The 23,978-nt window shown below is 36.4% G+C and overlaps 1 protein-coding gene across 2 annotated transcripts in view; it reads right to left on the bottom strand.

The window, feature by feature from the left end:
- AFG1L (AFG1 like ATPase) overlaps positions 1-23,978 on the bottom strand; it is a 74,752-nt gene that overhangs the window by 25,822 nt on the left and 24,952 nt on the right. For both annotated transcript variants that reach the window (XM_026119952.2, XM_026119954.2), the window contains 3 exons: positions 22,026-22,125; positions 19,013-19,071; positions 2,503-2,585 (listed from right to left, as the gene is read on the bottom strand). In XM_026119952.2, the coding sequence (XP_025975737.2) occupies positions 2,503-2,585; positions 19,013-19,071; positions 22,026-22,125 (242 nt within the window). The remainder of the gene's footprint in view (positions 1-2,502; positions 2,586-19,012; positions 19,072-22,025; positions 22,126-23,978) is intronic.

Here is a 23,978-nt window from a genome sequence, read left to right as displayed (position 1 = left end):
TTCCTGTTCATTAGGCCCTAAACACCTTAAAAACCTTAACAACAGAACTGAATTAAAACCACTCCTGAACTCAAGATTAGCTATAGCAAAGCTGGTATGCATAGCACAGAGAATTTCTGAAGGGGGCAAGTGCCATTTCAAACTCTTAAAAAAAACCTTTTCTGAATAGGAAGTTACAATAACTTTTAAATTTATATAAATTCAAATTTTTAACTTCCTAAAAGTTTTCTCTCCTAACACCGATACTTCAGCAGTGCTTTCCTGTGACAAAATGACAAATGAATAGGAATAGACAAAACCAGAAACAAGTCATAAAGGGGGGAAAGAGCGTATCTATATCAGTGTGCGCACACGGGTATCCACATATGTATCAAAAAGTCTGATGTAAAGGCTACAAGAAGAAATGCTCGAATATGTTGCCAAGAAAATTTGTTTTGAAAACAGACACCTGAGACTGAGATCAAGGAAGTTGCTTTGATCGGGAATCTTGTAATTATGTTATACTGATTGCTTTCAGATGAGTATAAAACAGCTTTAACCAACCTCTAGTTGCATATTTTAAATGAAGAAAAGACTACACAAATTATGAAGCAACAAGACGATTTAAAAAAAAATCATTATACTGCATCCATTAATAGCGGAATGTAAGCTTGTAGGACAAGAACATTTTCTTTTTGGGACAAGACTGTGAAATAAATTTCAAAATTCTGTAGGAAAATATTTTACAGTACATTACTAAAAACCAGAACACTAAGCTGGGCTCTGCAGGATTGAAAGTCCCAGTGAACAAGTTTCAATAGAAGAATGAATGTGATTCTGTCAAAGACAGATAGATAGAAAGGAAGATGGAACAAGTATCTTATTTCCATGGGCAGCTAAAGGATTTTACTCCTTTTTCACTGCTTCCTATTGTGTCACACGAAGAGCTCTAGAGAGAACCAACACCCTCCCAATGACAGAACAGGGGACAGACTTGGCACCGATCTCTGCTATTCACCTGCTCAGAAGTTTTGCAGCAGAACACCATGAAATATCCTAGTGGGATGCTACTCCTGCAGCTTATTCCCACACTCCCTCTCCTCTGGGAGCTGAGGCTGTGGGTGCCACGTTGAGCCTGTTGCCTGCTGGCAACCACAAATATGGTCTTCATTTTCTCAGAGTACGGGCAGTGAGAAAGAGTCATGGTTGTCTATCAAACAGGAGGTCAAAGAGCGCAAGGGACACAGTAAGCAGAGCCTTAAGGGCAGCTACGCAGACATCAGAACAAGTGCCAGAAAGAGCAGCTTTGAGACAACAGTGGCTACTTCAAACAGTATTTCTAAGAAAACATCAGAAAACTTTATCAAAGAAACTGGCACCAGGCAACAGTAAGAAACAAGAGTTACTTTTCACAGATGCTAAGCATACTGAGTTTATAGGGTCACACCTCGTTTGTGGATACAAACCTGTATATATTTGATATACATTTTCCATATATAGAAGGATGTCATTATTTCCAGAATAGAAAGGGCTGAGCTGGTGCCTAAGCATGTGCAAATAACAGTGGTAAATGTTAGACCTTAACAGCTGTAGTAAAGGATAACATTTCAACACATGCATTTCAAAGAAAATTGAGAAGAAACCTAGCATTTAATCTGCGTTATTTTATAAAATGCATATTTCAGGAACAATTCATTGTTGTAATTTTACCAAGCAGGACTTCCTTCTCCCATACAAACAACTACAACTTCATAAAGTGATACAGGGATATTTCACTTCAAACGTCCATCACATCGGGGAAAATACTGTGTCTTTATTAAGGGAAACATGCTTTATTTTTAAAATAATACTATACATTGTGTTGAAATATATTGCGGTTATAAATCTTATTTTAAGCTATCATTAAGGTTATTTTAAATAACAGAGAAGATGTTTTCATTATGCAGATATATAACTGAAAGTACAACTGTGAATGTATTCTTTAAATATGTTTTATTTGCAAATATAGACTAAAGAGATAGAGTAAATTTGTCATGATAAACAGAAACAATTAATCTGTCAAAATAAGAGGGTTTTTTTTTTAATCCACTGCACTGGAAACACCCAACATTAACTGAATCCTTGTCATTGGATTTCTATAAATACTTAATTGCTTAAATACAATAAGGATGTTCTTCTATTATAAGAGAATTGTGCAATCCTTACAAGAGGATATTCATTACTTTCTAACCATCTGTCACTTCAGTTCTCCAAACACCACACCTCCCCAAAAAATCTAATTAGTTTTTATTCAGTAACACATTATAAATGATGCTAGTGGGGATACTGAAAATGTAGTTTAATGAAGTTAATATCAAGGCATAATGGAAGGCGGTTTGCTGAACAAAATGGACCAGAAGGCAAAGAAAGGAAAAGTCACACCCTGCTAATTGTATTATATATTTTTCATTTCCTATTGACTAGGAAATTAATGGCTAATAAGGAGGAAAAAGAGGGCAAATACCTCATCATAGATCAACTTACAGGTAGTAAAGTTTTCCAGCAGCAGGAAGCACTCGTTTCCTGTAGTCTATTCCAGAGTCAAGCTGGACTGTGCTGCAGTATTTCTACAGAGACAAAAAAGAATAGCTTTCCTCAAGTCACTGCTATATTTATTGTCTGCATCAGAGAGAAGACACACTGCTGTGATAAACCATCAGCATGAATACCATCTACAGAGCTGAAATAAGACCACAGAACTGAAGTCTCTTTTGCAATTATTTAAGCAAAGAAATAAGCTAGAAGTCATTAACATATTCAAAAAAAAAAAAAAAAAAAGTGACCATCTTCAAAAGTCCAGCAACCAGAAAATTAATATAGATTGGAAGCAAAGGGAATGAAAGCAGGGTGGTCATTAACAGTTCTCTCTGGAAAGTGCTTTATGGGGGGCAGAAATAATTATTTTGACATTAAGGTATACAAATTTAGAAACTGAAAATCAGGAGTGATAAATGTTTAAAAGGCCACAATCAAATTCTAACAACAGAGATGACTAAAATTATTTTTATCAGCTAAAAAATTTTATCTTTTTATGCTAAGTTGATTAAAATTTTTGAGTCGAACATTAAATATATAAATCAACCTAAGCTTTGCTACAAAATGGACTAAAGTCTGACTTGACTCAGAATGGAAGCTTTTTTTCCCTCTCTCTAAACAACCTCCAAATTTCAGTGTGTGATATAGATATTGCTGATTAGTCTCCAAGTTTACTGTCACAATAATTGCTCCTGCTAGAAAACTCAAAATAACTAAAGGGTGCAATTTTTGTTTCAAGATCTGATGTTGGTGGCAAAATTCCCATTAATCTCAGCAGGATCAAGATTTTGCCCTCTGGCAAAGGGAATATATCTCTGCTTATCTTATTACTACTGCCAACATACACAGCTTCTGGGTGCTACATAACTACAAGCAAAAGAAGCTGTAAAAGAAAGAGAAGAAAAGTTTTAATATTTTAAAGATAGCTCTCTATCAACAATTTAATTAAAGCAATGAAACCTCTTTTCTGCAGGTAATTCAACATCGTTTAAACTACTCTGGTAGCACGTGGATTCTAGCAATCCAAACTACTCTAAATTAGTCTGCATCTTCACTGCACTATGAACTATTAGTTTATCTCTAAAACTCTCATTAAGATTTCATATTTTGTATGCCAGAAATTTTTCAAAGCTTTCTTGAGGTTATTCAGATATCAAAATTGGAAATGTCAAATCTCATGGACAATGACTATACTGCAGGGAGAAAAAAACTCATGTTTTAGAAGAACTACTGTCAGCAATTTAAGGAACAAATGCATTACCTGTTGGACTTATTGATTATAAACACATGCAGGAGAGACTGTGATGACTCACTGCATTAATTTTTTGCCCTTGTCTATTAGTGAAGATACTATATATTTTATCCCTCCAACTTTCCTGCAGAGATACATAGCTAAAGAAACAAGATGAAAAAGAAAACCCATCCTGAAAGCACAAAATCCCAGGAACATCCAAATATTTTTAATTCTGGTAAGTGAAAAAGTCATGCTAATCAAATCATTATGTTGGGCTAAGGCTATGTAAACATGATAGCGTTGGTGCTGCGATATTATTATAATCTCTTCCCTTTCTGCTGGTGAAAGCAGACAAAGAGTAACACAGCAGCAGAAAAAAGAAGTTCCAGAGGCATTTAATAATATGCACAAGGGAGGGAGGAAAGAAGTCCATGCTTTTCTTTGGCATCAGCCTGGCAGTCAAGGCTAGAAGGTGGATTCTTGAAATTTCACAGCAAAGCTGGTGTACTTTGCTTTTCCTTAACAGGTATTGATGCCGACCATCTTTCCCTCTAGTACTTTATTTTTCTGAAGAAGTAGATGAGCTCGGGTGTTATTTTCTTCATGTTGGTAGGAGAAAATTATTGACTACAGCTATCAGGACTGTGAGATTATTTAGATTAACTTTATTGAGCTCCACCTCTCTGGCCTTCAAGAAGGGTCTTCAAACTCTACCACTGTTTCAGGGTGTTGTGCTATATATAGACTGAAGAGTAAATACAGAACTACATGTACTTTTGAGTGTGTGGCAAGGTTGTTGTATAGCTAAAAGACAAAAGGGTGCACCTGAAACACTGTAGTTGGTGTAAATTTATTGCGCTATTAATAGTGGTGCTTATGGCTCAACTAACGACTACAGTGTAAAGCAGACATGCTGAACACTTAAATTCACAGTGCTAACAGGATGAAATATGCAGGTCACTGGTTTGCAGAAGTATATATCAACACTCAGTGCTATAATATTATAGTCCACTTGTTTTCTGCTAGCAAACTTACCATGGCTTAAATGCCATGACAGTCTTATATGAATGACTCCGTGATAATTTTACAGTGAATGAGTTCTGGAAATAAGAACTGTAGATGTGAATACTATCAAATATAGTTATGAAGTAGGTGCATTTCTTCAGCCTTCCTTCCCTATTCTCTTTCTTTAAAATAATTAGCATTATCACTATTTAGCAAAAATTGCTAGCATTAGCCATACTAGTTAAGAAGGGCTTGTGTGCTCAAAAGCTTATCTAAGTTTTTGGGTCTTTTTCAAACTATAAGCAGTTAATTTAATGAGAGATATTAATTTTCCCTGCAATTGCTGTCTCATATGTTTACAATAACATACTACTATTGATTCTAATATGCTATGACGTTACATAGTTTATTTTGAAAAATCCATTAGAGACACACATCTGGGCTAGGATGCCTTTCATGCCTATGATGCCCAGAAAGGCAACAGCAGCATCCAGTTCAAAAATAATATAAAATACAGTTATTAGTCTTTTTCTTCCTTAGCAAGCAACATGAAGAAATTGGAAAAAGAGCAGTCTGATACACAGAAGTGTTCTGTATCACATGATAATAAGTATAGCTGTAGGGGCCAGTTTGCTGGAAAAGAGGGATACTGGCCCCTTTGGAAGATATTTGGTATTTTACCATTCTATTCTCTGGATGCTCCTAATTCACTTTCCTGTTGTGGCCAAAATGAACTGTCACTGGGGGTTTTTTTTGTTTGTTTTGGGGAGTTTTTTGGCTTAATTCTGTCCTATTCTTCAAATACAGTTCTGTCTTCTATTTTGCAAACCAATCAAGTTCTGTTTTATGTTTTACTTCACATCTCTAGCATAATTTTCACTTATTACTGTCTCTAAAACCACTGACTCAGACTTCAAAGTTTTGGGCTTTTTTGTCTTTTCTCCTCTCCAGACCAACGTTCTGTACCGCAAGGTACTCCAACTGCTGCCCATCAACCTATGTTCTAAATAAACAGAAAATCACAAGATTTCCTAACCCTTTTAAAGGGTCATGTGAATAAATATCTACCAGTGTCCATCATTAACTATTTTTACTGAGACACTTCCAAGCTCACTCGCACTAATTCTGTCAGGCACTGTATAAATATACATAGAACAGATGGCCATTAAAATAAAACATTACAATCTGCGTGGCAACATGCTCCTAGGAAATGTTTATTTATAACACGATTGCTATTGTTAGATTATAAGCTTTGTAGGATAGGAACAGCCTTCTCCTTATGTGAATTTATGACAGTACAGCACAGATTTATAGGTGCTACTAGAAAAAAGCACAACAAAACCAATCAAACAGAAAGCATGAATAAAGAAACCAATCATAAAATGATAATGTGGAAGAAATGAATGCAACAAAATGGCATAAAAGCAAGCACTGGCACTATTTACGTAAACTCAGCTCTTGCCCATTAGAACACTGAAAGGATATGACAACAGTACCAGTGAACTAAAAGACAGTAGTGGGAGGACTGCTTGCCCCACCAGGCAATAACAGCATTTCTCATCCATGTGAATAATGTATGGTGGAGGCCGCTCTACAGGGGGATTCAGAACAGGGTTACCTTTACTCAAAGCAAGAGTCAAAAGGGTGACAGAGAAGCTATGCACAGAGTAGAGATCCAAAAGTTTCTCCTTTCAGGGTTTACTAATGTAGACAAGGCTAGCCACTGAGGTCTTTTGCTTCTATACTTGTAAACATTCACTTATTTGCGTCACAGGAGTGTAGAGGGTCATATTAGCAAATAAATTTGCCAAGAGAAATGCTCTAAGTACTAAGAAGATAGCGTATAATCAGAATGTAAAAAGCACACTAAAACATTGCACACTGCCAAGCTGAAGACTTAAAGTATTAGATTCACAGAAATGAAAAACAGATATATGGTTGTACAGCATGGAGAAACCAAATACTGCTTACAGCCATAAGAATGAAATACTGAGCATCACAGAGGGTGCATATCTGAGTGCCACAATGCATCTTCTCTCCTGTTCACAGACACCAATGATATCATACTTCTTCATTATGAACAAGAAAAACAATAGTACCACCTACAAACCCTATAAATTCTGAAAAGTGGCAGGCTTCTCTACTTTTTTTTACCTTTCATCTTTTTGTAGCATGTAAAAAACCCTAATAGGAATTACATATAGAAGTTTTAGTTTCTTTCTCCATCTTTGGACTAACTTCTCCATCATTGGGCTGATTAAACCCTACAGATGTGATTGCATCCTCACACTCACTAATCACTGCCATGCAATCCTAATCAGCAGCCAAAGAACTTTAACAGGAGTCCTCAGATTGTTAGCACTTAATTGTCAAAGCCACAATTGTAACTATTGGTTTATATTTCTTTAGATGGAGATTTAAACTCTCAGATTTCATTTACTTGTGCTAAACTTCTATTTTTTGTTTGAAGTAAACACGTAAGATCAAAGCTACAGCTAGTCTAATCTGTTCTTGTGGAAGTATGTATAGCTTTCAACAGATTTTCTATTCTATTGAGACATTTCAAGTCTGACTTCTTACCCTATTCAATTCAAATACATAAAATTAATTAGTCATACAATTTATTTTGAAGCAATCTATGTACTTATGTATACAAAGAACAAATATAATTACAAATTTGAAAACACAATTAGCAAGTTAAAAATATGACATAATCATGCACTCATTTTCACTGAAGTGCCAGAAAAACTTTTTATTCCAGAAGGAAAAAAGGCAAAACTTCAAGGCTGAATTGAGACAAAAAACCTCAAATGGTATCAGTCTTCAGACAGAACAGACGATTAGACTTTGAGTACATCTATTGTATTACGTTATTAAATATAGATTTGTATAAATATATTTTTCTTCCTGTAAGCACCTCCCATATTCCTTCAGTTCTGCATTCATGAATGGTAGGTATTCAAATGTTTAAAATGCTCCATTGGTTAAAAGACATAACACGTTAGATTGCAAAGTGGAGGAGCAAAGATTTCGGAAAAACTTCAAAAAGCAGGCAGTTAATTGGATAGCCTGGAAGTTCTCATCATATTTCCCACACGTCACAAAAATTTGAAATGTCAATAGACAGCCTTATGGTCTATATTAGGCACTATACAAAATGTAATGTGTCTCTCTGAATTCAAAAATTGTAATCAGCTCATGACTCTTGCTAGTGCAGATGAGTAGATACCTCAATATTATTTCAGACCACTGTAAGTCAACCCAATTGCTGTTCTTTGCTCTGAATTTTAATGGAATAGCTGTGCCCTACATGAGTTAAAACACAAATCCTCCTGTTGGCCCACTGGATCAAGCAACAATCTGAGGACCCCAGGGAGAGGGTGTGTGGGGGGACTGAGGTAGAGGTTAACAGTGACTCACCTTGGGATGACCATTACCTTAATTCTCTGACTTGCTGAGTTTCCCCAGCCTTTCAGATTCCTGTCAAACCAGACACCTGCAAATGAGGCGGTGGCACTGAATCTGTGGTATCAAATATACTTTCCATACAAGCAGAGTATAGTCCTATCCCCAGGCATGCAAAGCTATAGAATTATTACTCTTAGCCTTTCCTACCACCACATTGGAACACCTACGATTTCTAGCCAAGCCATGGCTAAGCAAGAAGTGCAACTTCTAACCACTTTTTCCGAGCAGAGTCATTATTTCCACTTAGATATCATTTCCCCTTTTCAAATCCATCCTCAGTGTCTAACTCTTCGTATTAGCTGATATCCCCCTGCAAAAATCCCCACCCCAAAAAACCCATGCCTGCCCTTCTGATTCAGTCTCTACTGACAATACATAAGATCACTGATATTCCTTCATTATTTCCTGATTTGATAAAAGGAAATTGTTCATTGGCAATCGTTCTCATACATTTACCTCCATCCCAAGAGAAAAAATTCTCTCACATCGCACAACATGTAGGCACATTATGAGAGCCTTCTGCCTGCAACAGAGGAACTCCTCCTCTGGGAAACAAAGCTCACTCGGCCTACTCATTTTCATTTATTGTCCCCACCTAGTGTCAGATTAGCAGCTAGAATTTTATTTCTTTGTTTTTAAAATTCTTATTTAAGTGATCTCAAAAACAAAAAGAGGTTTCTCCACCCAAAGGATATGACTATGCATGTTTTCCCAAATTATACATAACTAGTAAAACAAGAATCCTCTCAAGCAAAAATGCTGTGTGCAATGAAGAACTTATTTTCTTACCTACGAAACCCCCTGCGGGCTTTCATATTGGCCTAGCCTCAAAGTCGTCAGCATGTGACAATCACCAGCATGTTTCAGAGCCTGAAACTGGTCTGCCTGCGATTCACCGGCTGCCCTAGATGCTAGAGGCAGCCTGGGTGCTGTCCACCACCTGCCGAGAGGAGCCTAAGAAACGCGTGCCATGCTCTCCTCTCCCTAAGTCTCCAAGCTCTAAAACAAAATCAACGAGACCACCGCTTAGAAGCAAGCATGGTACAGAGGCAGGACCTTCAAAGGGTTGCTTATTTCATCCACACTTAAAATTGCCCTTGTTAAAAAAATAAATCACGCTGTAACACTCCTCAGTTTCCGCTACATACGAATCATAAGAATTCAGGTGGACTGAGGTGGAGGAAGAAGGCAAGACGAACCAGCAGGTATTTTGCGGTATATAAAACTTGGTCCAAGCATTGTTGGGTATGCATACAATTTTTGTCTTCCTGTTCAGATGTTGTTGAAACAGTAGACTTAAAAGAAAATGTCAATGAATCCTCACAAGCACTATACATGACCTCTAGGGTAATTAGCAATCATTCAAAAGCAACAAGACTAAAATGTTCTATTCTTTATTACTGTCAGCTCTTATCTTGATCAGCATTTTAATAAAGATGGTTCATTGCTAAGACGGTTTCATGAATCAGTCATAATTACATTCTGACACACAGTGAATAGTAAAGCAAAACTAAATATCACTTCATCAACCTTTCTAACCTTTATGCAAGTATTAACTGTAAATAATTTTTACACAATCTTACAACAGAAAATCTGCATATTTCTTAGCTTTGTACATACTCTACCCTAACTGAATTTCTTGTGACCTATACTTGGGAAAAAAAAACACACAATCAGGCATAATTATTTAGTCTTCCATGATATTCAGGTGTTACCGTTCACAGATCAAATCAACTTCAAGTACAAAAGGCTATTTGCTCTACAAAATAGTACATTGCTTCAAAGGGTTAAACAGCATTATTTTCTTTACAGTCTTTTCCCCTGTATTTTTCAGTTCCTGAAATATTGAAAATTTTTACAATAGCCTTAGACATATTGTGCTTGTTCCAATCTAAATGTTGTAAAAAAAGAAACAGAAAAACTTTGAGGAGAACTTTCAAAATAGCATCTAAGATGCTGTGAAGTATCAATGAACCTAGTAATGTTTGCGTTATTTTCGATGATGCAAGCACATTTTATTTGTGAATTACTTTTAAATCAACTTAGGAAGTGCATAAAAATCTGCAAAGTGAAATACTGACAAACAGAATTTTTAATATGAATCTTTGTCTTACACTTGCGACCAGAACACTTTTAATCTCAAACTTAATAATTCGGCATAGAAAAATATTTAGAGGTAAAATTTAGTAGAAATTGCACAAATTTACATTACAGCCCTCAAAGATTTAACAGTTAAAAAACCCCATTATCCCTGCTACCACAAGAAACATATGATCAATTGTACAACTTTTCAGTAACTTATTATAAATCTATCTATAAATCAGCTATCCCCCAAGAACAACAAAACTGGACAATTAATTTGTAAAACAGTCATTTATGAATAAAGTCAAAGAGTCTAGAAATTTACTGTTACATGAATAATTTTTCAGATATTCAAGCAAAAAGGAAAGACTTCAGGAGGTGCAGATGTGGCTGTTCTGAGACAAGCAGTCTCTCCTTTTTCCAGTCAGGGAGCAGAACAGTGGCAAAGAGTAAATCTTTATGCAGTAAGAATTACATTGAACAGCTCCCTCCATTGCATGTCACTTAAACAAACAAACAAAACTTCCTTGCAAAAAAAAAAAAAAATCACTGTATAAAATTCACAATTTTGTGAATTTGTAATTTTCAATCTTCTAATAAACAAGCTGTACTGTCCTGTAAAAAGAGGTGCCAGGAGTTCACACTGAATTATAACATAGCGTTTCATAAACTACAGGTCAAATTCACCCCTAACGCATGCATCTCACAGGAATTATACCCTCGATGAAGTTAGTTCGACAGACTTCTTTTTTGCCGTTGTTTTTCTTTTTAACATTTGATTTGTATTTCTTTTGCCAGTGTTAGCCTTTGCTCCTGCCAGAGCTGCTGGCAGGCAGGGGAAAAAAAAAGTAGTACTGATTTACGAAACTGGATTTCCCAGAAAAAAAAAAAGTGATTAAGATCTAAACAAAGGCTAAAGATGGCTTACGCTTAGCTCTGATGAGGTCCACTACCTCATTACCAACAACTGAAAACTTCTGATGCATTTTGTTTCAAGAGATTCCAAAAGTCCTGGCTGTAAAGCAGGCTGGGGGGTGCAGAGCCCATTCACTCTTTCTGTATCACAACCATTATGTAAGAAGTATAAAACACTGCCTTTATGCTGCCAAACCACAATGACTCTTCTCACATCAAAGCGCTTTCACCACTAGGGGTTTTTTTCCCCCAAAATTTATTCAAGCCAAGGGCAGGGAGACAACAATTCATACACGCTAATTACACCTAATTATCTATTCCTTTTTTTTCTGTCCCCCTTCCTTTCCACCAGCTTCAACTACTGTTATTTGCTATCTGGGTTTCTCATAACCTCCCCTTGCCCTGTCCATCCAGCTCAACAGCAAAGTCTTTGAAGAAAACAGTTGTGGCTTCTTAGAATTTTAACAATATAAGGTTCAACGCAAATTAAATAATTCCATTATTAGTTTTGACACATTTATGTGTTAAATATGAAGGCCTCTTGGTTAATTTGGCAAATTCCTCACATCTCTTGATAGCTAGAACTGCTGGTAACACCCTCTCTTGTAGGAGCTTCTCCTCATGCTTTCTTTTCATGATCTAAATGAAATGTTTATTGGATTAAAGTTCTTCTCTGCAGACCTCCACGGTGGCCTGTGACAAAGAGCTTAAAAGCCTTATTAATTGGCTCGGGCTTTGGGGGGAGAGGCAGGACCTCATTTCACATTACATCACAAGCAAATAAAACTGCCACGTGTAATTAGACTAATTTACCCTGATACGGCAAGAATCAACTATTACATATCTATGATATGCTTGGATTTACTCATTTTAATCGGGGGGGGGGGGGGGGGGAGTGGGGGTACTAACCAAGCAAGAACTCAGGAAATCATAACAACTAAAGAAGGAAAAGGAGAAGACAGGGAGCCCAACACTGAGCTACAGGAGCAGCTATTTTATCCTTAGATAAAGTTTTGACCTGCATCTAAACAAACTGTCCAGGTGTATGTGTTTACGCATACACGTAAGTGTGTGTGACAGAGAGAGAAGTGGAAGCTAAACAAACTGAACAGCTTCATATCTAAAGAACACATTAAAGCAGTGGGTACATCATATATTGTAACAGTTGAAGGCTTCTGACTACAAAATTCAAATACACAAACATAGAAAGCTGTATGCAGAAAGGTTTGAATACATCGAATCTAACATTTTGCTTTCTAAAAACAACCCTTTGTTCGCTAAAATTTTTTAAATTGTCACATTAAAACTACCCATAAATGAGTGTTAAGCACAAAAATAATTACAACCATGATATATTTTTATTTTTTGTGTTTAATTAGATATACTTCTCAAAACAAGATGAGTATTTCTACTGCTTGCACAGAGAGAGAGAGAGAGAGAGAGAGAAAGAGAAAGAGAAAAAGAAAGAGAGAGAGAACAAGAACAAATGCGCCTCCTACTTCAGAGTTTGCTTGGTTACATACTAAGAAGGGAAACAAAAGGCCCAACATCTTCCGTAATGAAAAAGTCAATTGATAGGCGAAGCCATCACAATATCAAAGGATTAATCCCAGCAATTCTGACTCAGGTGACAGTTCACAGGGGTCAGAGTGGCTGACACTGACCTCAAAAGCAGGTTTTAACTATTCAACACCCTGAAAGCCACTGGGCTATCACACCAGGAGAATGGGACAAGCTGACAAATCAATTTCATCAGTGAGATGACTTTTTTATTTTTTATTTTTTTAATAGAAATGGGCAGATCTGCCAATCGACAAATCCGTGCATTTCTAACACAGGTGGCTGGACAAAAGCAGAATACACAATAAAAAGAAATTTTATATCCACCAAGTGTCTTTGTACAAAACTAACACCCACACATTTCCTTTAGAGACAGTTCTAAACAGTTCTAAAGGTTTTAAACAAGTATTTTTCATATATTCAAAGTAAATTATTGGAAAGTGACAATATTTTTAACTTTCTCCATTTATTGCTTTGTAAGAAACAGTACATTTTAATTAAAACTATTCTGAGAAAGACAGTAGACAGAATAGAGTGTATATACACCTTGCTGTCTATTTGAAAGGAGTGTACAATACTTACCTCTATGAGCCACTTTAACTAAACAGTTTGAAAATAAGTAATAACGCTTTGGTCCCCAATAGCAGAAGAAAAAAATAAAGTCCACGATAGGAAGGTTAGAGTAAATTTATGTCTTAATGATAACAGGTTTCTGGTTGCAATTTATCTTCAGTTAAAGCAATATTCAGGTAGCCAAAGCCAAACATTTTATTTTAAAACTGTACCTTTAAAGATACACTCATACTTACTAACGCCCCTAAAATCTCCTGCCTTTCAGTTAGAACTTAGTGTAGTGCCAGGTCGGCTGCACAAAGAAAGCCTGACAAAATGCTGCAGTTACATAACTGGCGCTTTGACTTGGCTTGTCATTTAAAAAAAATGCATGCTACAGTTCCAATAAATCTCTGAAAGCTCAAGAACCGGTAATATAAGCTATAGCTTATACACATCGAGTTATTTGAGGAGCTTTCCTTCCTGTTCGTCCAAAGAATTAAATGTTGACCTAGTCACTGAATTAGAATTAGGATTTCAGAATATGTAGTGGTTAATGCAAATATCTTCGTTAAACGTCCGCAGAAATTAAAATGTTGCCAAATTACTGCCAAACCGGCAAATTAAAACATGCTTTCTCCTTTTTGAAGGACTCATTTCAGATCTTACATTAAGATGTATAGCTCCATTTGTAAATTATCTTCAAAATGTGTAGAAAGTTTCATATTTTCATATTGTTTTACGTAAGTAATAATTTTTGGAGGATTTCTGCTCTCATTTGAAGAAATTAGCTGTGAGCAATAAATCATTTTATTTGTCAAGAACAGTGTTGATATAAATAACTCAGGAGTTCCATACAAGTTCGCTTTAAAATGCTCAGAAAGTGATGTTGCAACATTTTGAAAGCTCAGTCAGAAGGGACTGAATCTTATTGCTGTTACGGAATTAAAAGATTTTCCTTCCTAGTACTTCTTATCTTTGAAAAGCTTTGTTTATGAAATTGAGCAGACTGAAGAAGCAGTCTTATCTGTTGCAGAAACCAAGTCCATTTATAAAGAATATTCTGTCCCACAGAATTTTAGCTGCCACAATGAACCAAATAAGAGAGTTTTCCCCATTTATGGAAACTAATACTTTAAGCTGCAGGATGAAAGAATCACTGAAAAAATAGGTCTCAATCTACTTAAGATTTTAAAAGATCTGTACACCTGGGATGGGTTCAGAATTGGACAGAAGACTGCACGCACCACAGAAAGATTTGCCAATAAAGTCTTACTGGCCTGTCCACCTACAGAGACAAGCTATTGTACCTTGAGCTTTTATGTGGCCTTTAAGAAGGTAGCATCAGTTACCTTAATTGCACCTTCCACTGTAGGTATTCAGCAATCATTTGTTCCCAGTAGTCTATCTTTAGAAATGCAACATGGGCAAACCTTGAAAGAGAACTCTATTTTCTCTAGACCAGTGTTTTACCTTCTTGCTCATTCCACAGAACGTGTTAGTTAACTTTGTACAACACAGAAACTCAAAATACAGATATGGCAATTATATAACCCAAAGAAAATAAAAACAAAAACAGAATGAAGGATGAATGTGGGTAATTCTAGATCTGAGAAACAGACTGTTTTTCTTGATCATCTGAAGATAAGGAAAGATTTTTGCATAACCTCATATACCCAGGAACTACTCATTCTCTTTATGGAATGAATACAAACAGCCTGAAATCTATGCTATTTGAAGTAAAGTGTCCCTTGACAGAAAGTGGATACTTGCCATTCATCTTATGTCCCCAAAACGATTTAAAGGAAATCAAAGTTCCTGCAGTGAACTTGAATTGCTTAGTGCTAAAGCCTTATTTTAAGATTTAGGATGATAGCAGTCGACTTCTAAAACAAATGGACAAACAAGCAAAAAAAAATGACAAAAATCCCTCCAAGATCAGAACAAAACAGCCACAGGAGGCTCTGAATCCAGAAAAAACTAAGACAGGAGTTAGTCTGAGTTGTCCAGGTTACCTCAAGGAAACAGGTTAGAATGACATTAGAATGACACTAACCCAGACACACATTTTGGAATGAGGTGAAGGGTATTGAAGATATGAAGTCAAACATTTTGCAAGCACCTAATGTAATATTTTTCCATCATGTTTCAGGCAAAACTATGGAGGATTTTATCTTTACATTTCCTAAAGCTATACATGGAATTACGAACAGCTTAAGTAGAAGCTACTCCATCCAGTACCACTGTTTCCATAAGAAGATATGGGGATAAACTGATATGGATTATACACAGGTTCAAGGCTTTGGGGAGGGCTAAACCTGCCCTCCTCGGGCACCACAGCCAGAACATCAATTTAGTTTTATCGATGCCTGTGGAATGTTAAGATCATTTGTTAAGATCTTATTTTAAAATTTATTCAAGGCTGGTTGGTTCTTTTTAATGCCCATTTCTGATGTGTTGAATTTGAAATGTAGATTTGGAAGTTATTATTTTTAATATCATGCCATTACTCTCAGTTTTCCAAATAAAGGCCAAAGCAGCATTTGTTGACAAGCTTCCCCTGATCTACTTTACAAACATTATGTTTTGGGAAAGCATGTTATTTTTGGTAATATTTGTTAAAGTGACGTTAAGGGCAAATGCACTTAGAGCAATGTAAAAACACAAAGACGCAGGGGAAAAAACAACTGAAAGTAATCTAGAATTTTAGAAAGGCCCTTGCAAATAGAACGCTGAATAATACCTTATTTCTCCCTTCATTCATTATTACGGTAATTTTTGTGCATCTCTAGTGTGGGTTGTGCTACATTCTGTTTCTTTTCCTACTATTTCACCCTTAATCACAGCTTTAAAATGAACCCACCTTTAAGGTTTCTCTCAACATTCTATCCACAACATCCTTTCTAAAAATTTAGATTACTATCTCAGTCCCCATAAGTATACATGGATATAAACTACATTTTGCATTTTTAGTTCTGCTAGCCAAATAGAAGAGAAAGGCAAACTACAAATAAGCATCCATCATAGATTTTCATTAAGTCTGCTCACCGGTCAAACAAAAGAACTATACGTTTATCAAGCAAGAAAATTAAGAGTCAACAAGGAAAAATTTATAGAGAAAGGCGGCTGGCTAACAGCAAGGAAAAGAAAGAATTGCCACAGACACTGACTGAGCATGATGCTGCATTTCAAAAAGCAAAAGCCTATGAGACTATTAGTATTCCTGAAAACATTCTACAATCAGAACCTATCTTGCATTTAACACAGCTGGCTACAGAATAAACCCTTTTCAAGACTCTAAAGGGGAGGTGGTTGCTCATTTATTTTTTGTTTCTTACTTTTCTAAAGCCATCCAGATGAGAACCACCTTCAGCGGCAACCTCTCTGACTTTACACACAGCCATTCTGAGATACAAATATTGCCATATTCACTGTCAATGGCGTATTAACTTTGAAAACTGCTAATTGCTCATATGTCAACATCAGATGGGATTTTCAAAGGTACTTAGGCAATTAAGCAGTCTTATGACTCCAACATGCCCCACTGAAAGCCCACGACACTTAACTACTTCACTGCTGACCAGCTTAGCAGAAACAGCCAACCAATATACTTATTATGCAAATATCTCACTAATCCAAACCTCCCCTAAACTTCCAGCTTCCTTTTTTTTCTATCTTGGATATTGATATAGTCCGCCTTAGTCAGTCATGTATTTATGCTGACATTATTATTGTGAGGTAGGGAAATGCTGTTATTTTCATTTTACATGCCATGTCAAACCAGGCAGATCAGAACACAGGAGTTGTATGCGAACCCTACCAGCTGCAGGCTAACTCTGAATAACTTGACAATACAATCATAGTTTGTGAATTAAAAATATCTGTGACTTGCCCAGAATTGAAAGCATGAGTTCAGCATATGTTCTTTTAAATAGCAAAATAAATACCAATCATATTGTTCACATTTCAATAACATGCTCCATTTTTAATCCAAAGGAAATAATTATAAAGTTTCCAGCCTGCCACACCACAACATGCAAATTCCAGGAAGCTTGCTCCAGAACTTGTTAGAAGTTGTATATAACCTCACAAATACCCATTCAGAAAGTCACTTCTACATGAGAAAAAATGCACAGCCCAGAAACAAGGTGATTGAGGAGTCCATGCAGAACACTGAGTTCCCTACGTGCAGATCTCATTCAGTGAGCATGTATGAGAAGCCATGACAGTGCAGATGACACAAGATAACGTGTTCATAGCATGGTAACTTGTTAGTACGTCTACGCTATTAACACTAACTCAAGGCTTGAAAGAGTGGTGGATTTCAGAAAACTTCTCCAAAATATTTCTTTCTCAAGAAAGAACAGTAAGAACATATCCAGCAATTAGCACAGGGACGGTTCTCAAACCACGGCCCAAGGAGTGCTGGCCAGTATCTGCAGGAAGCTGCAAGATTACTTAACGTGACCTCTCATATTTGAGCAACTTCCTAACACATATGGAATAACTATGAAGGAAGGCTCAGGAACCGAGAGGTTGACATTGTCTAATGCCAGCCAGCAGAACATCCAGGACCTGAAGAGAATGAAATGAGGCATATTGGTAGTGCACCCATCTGGTCAGGGCATGGAAAAACACATGTAGCAGGAGAAGGAAGAGGCAAGGTGTGCAGGAAGTACACATCTGAGAGGAGGAAAGAAGAAAGGATACAAGCCAGTGAAATCCCTTTTCAGTCCAGAATGGATTCACTCCCACACTGAGGTCTCTACAGGACTCAGTCTAATCCTTCAACATACAGTTTAGGGCAAATATTATTCAAAATTACCCATTTTTTCATGCTCAAGTGCAATTCTCAGTGGTTCTTCTCTGAAGGAGCTACAGAAAGCTGCCTGGGTTAAACTACAAGAAGTTCAAGGTTTTTTTTCAACTTCTCTCTCCCCTTTACAACGACTGCAACTCTCTCGGCTGTGCTTACTACTTGACTAGTCTGACTTTCCAGATTCCTTGCCCTTTCACCAGACTTGGCCCCCCTTGCTGGGATGAGATGGGAATGATAAGACTAAATGGAAAGTCAGAGTAAATTGTTTGTTTAACGTAATGTATATTAACCAGACAATCAAAGTGCCTGAAAAAAAAATATAATTTATTGTAAAATTCAGTATGTATGTATACTTTGATACTTTGATTTACTGCAGAGCTGAGTGACCAAAATCTGCCTAGGTGAAATGATCATATGTTTTGCTTTTTTAAAAAATAGCACTTTTTCTATAAACGTGCAAGCAACCTTTTGTAGCATAATAAATCTAAGACATCCACAAATACCACACTATAACTACTGCAGGAATACTACAACATCACTTGGCATACACAGAGCAGTAAGAAAATCCCATCTAAGTGAACAATTTCTGCTATCTTCATCAAAAAAGAAGACTTTTTGTCATACTAAATGTTCAGCTTTTCAAGATATGTTAATTCTAGGGCAGAAGAGTTCCTTTTTGCCTTATCTCCAATTATTTTTGCCCCAAACAGTTAAAGCATGTATATATTATCTGGAAACTAATATCAAAATAATCCTGTACAAATCTCTGATTTATTAATACAGCAGGTAAAACTGAAAAGTATTGAGCATGTGACTCTCCTTACCTTCAGCACAGCAATGAATGGTACAAAATTAGCTCTCTGAAGCCCATTTTTATAGAGGTCTGAAAGAAAAAAAAAAAAATCATTAACAGTTCTGTTACTTAGCCTTAGTAACAAGGCCAGCTTGTCTTTTAGCCTGGGAAATAAAGCTGTGTTGCTACAGAGATAATAAATAAAAGGGAGAAAAAAGGAGAACTGAAATTGATTTCTGTTCTTTTGCTGTATGAAAATTCATTACCTTCTTAAGGAAGAGAGGAACATCCAAAGAAAGTCTCAAAAAGGCAGGAAGCAAAAGAAGACTTAAGTCCCTAATGAGAAATAACTGGTTTTAGAAGAAGAAATACATAGGATAGCATCTGTTTTAAAATTAGGATATAAAAAAATTGTAATGCTATGTATACCTTGGTACAATTATAAGGCCAAAACTGTGCAACTGCTAAGTCCCCAGTATTTGGTAGAGGCAAGGGGGGGATGGGAGGGGACACAACTTGAAGTAAGAAGTTGAATTTATAAACCTCGTGTTATCCCTACTTGGTGTACTGTAGTTATTCCCTTTGCCTTCTAGCAATTCTACTACATATAACCTTTTTCCAAAGCAAGAAAAACAGTCATCCCTGGGGCAAAAAAAAATTAAACGAATATGTAAACTTATGCAAAACACAGCTGAATATAAAAAGCACTAGGATGTTATGCAACAAAACACAGATCTGCACTCAAAGAAATACATATTAATAAAAACAATTTGCAAAGCAGCATTTTATATCCTATTTATCTGTATATTTTATACAGTTTAAAGTTCCCTTTCCTGGAAACTACCTAACTGCCTAACACGTTCATGACAGAATGACTTCTTCATTGCTAACTCTGCCATTCAAACTGTATGATGGGCTGCTCTGTTTCATTAATACTAGGAAGCCTTATAAAAAGGCAGTATGGTAGCTATTGCTGACAGGGGAAATAAAAAAGAAAATACAGACACCTAGCTATAAATCTCTACCAAAATTCCCCACAAAGACTATGCCAGGTTATTAACACCTATATTCACCATAATGCCCGCAGGCTATGACTGGGTTAAGCATTCTTTGCTCTACCAACGTATCATGGTAGACAAAGGATACAGCGTGCTTGAGGAACCAATAGGGCACCTACAACATGGTCTGCAGGAATGTGGATACATATGCAAAAATGTTCAGGAAATTCATTAGTGAATCTGGTTCTGAACCCTAATTAATAACAAAGTTGTGGGAAGCCACATAGCGTTCACAGCTCTACAAATCATGACAGGTGTATATATATTTATATATATATATATTTTTAAGAACAGTGATTGATTGCACACTTGGAAAAATTAGTGAACATGTAACAGTACTATAAGAAAGTTACTTCTCTTAGATCTTCTAGATAGTAAGGCTATGATTTTTGTATTATGTCCTTATTTTGTGAGGATGAGGAAAAAGATACAACAGTTTTGGGGGAGAAATAATGCCAGGATTCAAACACTGCACCTCAGCACTTCCCCTCATATTCCACTGGGGCAGAAATTTAATACGATTAAACATGTCAGTGATGATTATCAGGTGGCTACAACTGCTCTAATGAAAACACCACATTTTCCCATTGTATCCACAGGAAGTGAATCTCCTGAATACAATCCTAAATCTAGATACAACATATTGCACTAACCCAACACCTAACCTGTGGGAGGATTTCAGACACACACCATGAGCACACAGGAGGATGGAGAAGGTGTAAAGACAGGCAGTGACTGATCTCTGGACTGCAGTGTTGTTCAGTTCTAGAGATGCCTGTCTTGACCTTCTCTGTTGGGTAGCTAGTACAAGTGCATGTCTTTCAGGCTGACACAGTGACTTAATGTGTATAACATCCACCTGCCCTTCCGCCCCCTCAACAACAATAATGGCCACAAATTGATGCTTTAAATTAAGATGTGGGGCACAAACCCCAAATTACAATAAAAATCTGTCCTGAACTTGAAAGAGCAGTGCTTCAAACAACACAAAGATGATGCCCAACTGAGTGAGGCATCAGCACCAGGTTTACCTGTAAAAGATCCAGCTATAGTAGTTATTGATTTCAACTTGTTTGCTTCAACAAGGAGAATAAACCTATGGCAAAATTTTTTCACCTTTCAGGAACAAAAATTGTTTTCTTCTATTAGAAGACTTATTAAGATTAAAAAGAAAGTACATTGCAAATCTGCAGTGATTCTCTTCTACCCAGTTAATTTACTGTAAGTCTTCAGTATTTTATGACACTACAGATTAATTAGTTTTCAAATGTCTGCAAAAAAGTTGCAGACAATTCATACATTATGCTAACTGCTAACACTACGCTGTAACGAACACTCTCCTCATCTACCAAAAAATTAAAACAATATACAATTGTTTGGTTAAACTCACATACAGATTTGGGGGCTTTATAAAAGGATCTACCTGTTTATTCACCCTCTATCTAAAAATATTGTTAGAAATGGAAACAACTCTCCACCTAAATAATTTTCAATGAGTGATCTCAAACCAGGCTGTGAGAATGGCATCTTGATGAGGGGTATGTTTCTCCCTTGAGCTGCTGGATAAAGTATGCAAGTTTCCTAGCTACTAAACAGGGGAAGGAATGTATTCTGTCTCATTTCCCCTCTCTTCTGCTGAATATGGTCTTTACCTACCGTGGAATACACCCAAACCAGAGGCAGTATTTCACCGCTCCTTTACTCCCCTGTCCCCAGTACCCTCCCATCGGTTTGGACAGAGTACAAAAGACTAGAAATTACAGAAGGATGGGGGGGAAACATCTCCGGGTTTGAGAGAAGAGAGGACTAAGATGCAGTACAGACCCTTTCTTCCTTAGAAACAGGAGGCATAAATGGGAATATCGTCAATTCTTAAGGACTCCAGAGTTTATTAGCATTAAATACTGGATGATTTTTGTAAGATTGTTTATTAAGATACTGAGATTCATTGTATTTGGATAACACTAGCAGCATGTTTGTTTTTACCTTCTGGCGGCCTGTTAGATGTTGCCACAACGACAACCCCATTTTGGAACAGATTTTCAAAAAGCTGTTTCAGAATCATGGCATCAGCAATGTCAGTGACCTATGAAAGACAACACATTTGTTTTATCTTGCTTTCCGCTTCTGCCGCAACAGATCTGCAAGTGGCTTTATAGCTAGGGAAAAAAAAATGCTTGTTAGTGAAAGCCGTAGAGAAAGATTCTAATTATTGCTTGGGGAGAAAGAAATAAAAGGGATAATTAATAAGCAGTGAATGTACCATGGTCTTTTAAAACTTGCCTGCTCTTTATTACAGAACTCCACCATTTCTTTACCAACTGCTAAATGATTCCATGTTAACTTCTATTATAAAACTACAGGTGGGAGACACAGAAAACAGACCTAAACATTTAAGAGGCCTAATTAATTAGAAACAACATGAAAAAACAGAAGACAGAGAAAGAAAATACACACCGGCTGTTTTACATTTCTATTACCTTTGAGGCAAAGGTTTGCAGAGGTGAATTTAAATGGTTATGGGACTTCAGAAATAAAGACAAGTAGCCAACTATACATAATCAGCTGCTGTTGAAAATAGAATGATATGACATAGATACTATTGTGTGATTGTTGCAAAAAACAATTCAACAGATGGCCCATCACAAAAATAAGCAATTTCATTGTTCTTTTTAAGTGCCTTCTATTACTGTCCATGAATAATCAAAAGGCACAGCAGTCACTTCCAGCACAGTCAGCCTCTTCTAACCTTCAGGCACAAAACACTAACAAAAAATAAAAATGGGTGGGGCAAGTGATACTAAAAAAAAAAAAAGAGAGAGAGAGAGATTAAATAAGCAATAATGTAAAATTTCTTTAAATATCTAAGTTAAGCTAAACTAACTTGCTTTACCGTACCAAGAAATAAAAAGAATGCAAACCAAAAAACATTATGAATGAAAGAGAACATAATAAATCTGTCTGAACAGACACATTGTAACAACAGTAATTTATATTTTACAGGAGTTCACCAGCTGAGATCAGCATTCCTAATAAGTAAGCCATCTTTCCAATCGGTACTTTTGTTTCCCTTGCATTCTCTTTATTATATAGCCACTTGTTGCATTTTGACTTACCACAGTCCCCAATTCTGAAGAAGGAAATAAAAAAAAAAATTGGTGGCATGCAGAGAGTTAGGTGCATTCATCACACAATGGACTGATGGACTGCTATGCCTTTGCCAGTTTTGATACATATCTTATGATTAAGCTAGGGAAAGACTTCAATCAGTATAATTTTTTTCAAGCCCCTCCTACCCCCTCCCATTTCTAAATGACCTTATCAAAAAATTTAATCCTACACCAGGCCTTAGACTGCAAACTCTTGGGTGCTATTGAGCCTTTTGGGGGACATACTAGGACAGTAAAGACTTCGGTTACATTTTTGACACCTAGTTTGAAAGCTATAATGTCCATGAAGGACCTTAGGTAAATACTAGTTTCCTTCTTCCTAAGATTTATTCTGTTTTGTTCTACGGAATGCATCAATATGTATTTTTTTTCTTTTTCAAAAATAAACTTTTGCAGGATCAGTAACACACTCCTCATATTTGCATACCTCTGATCAGTAAGATCTGATCTTCCAAAGCACATGTATTGATTCACTAACATACTACACGTCTAACGTAGCTGCTTATGCACCCATCTATTGATAATTTATTTCTCCTGAATATTAAAATTTAGGAACTTTCCCAGTTGTCTTTAAAAAACAAGAAATAAAAGAAATCAGGATATATGCACATTTTAGAGACAACTGAATTTCTTGTATCACAAAGCAAACCAAGCAAGCCAAGGTTTAAAAATCATGATATAAATTATTGTTACAAACATTTTTGTTTATGAAAATACTACAATGCACACTAGTTTCAGAAAAACAGAAGTGAAAGAATGTTAACACTCA

Source organism: Dromaius novaehollandiae, chromosome 3 (assembly GCF_036370855.1).
Source record: "Dromaius novaehollandiae isolate bDroNov1 chromosome 3, bDroNov1.hap1, whole genome shotgun sequence".
Taxonomy (NCBI): domain Eukaryota; kingdom Metazoa; phylum Chordata; class Aves; order Casuariiformes; family Dromaiidae; genus Dromaius; species Dromaius novaehollandiae.
The sequence above is the reverse complement of the archived record's forward strand: the minus strand, read 5'-3'. Positions and strand labels throughout refer to the sequence as shown.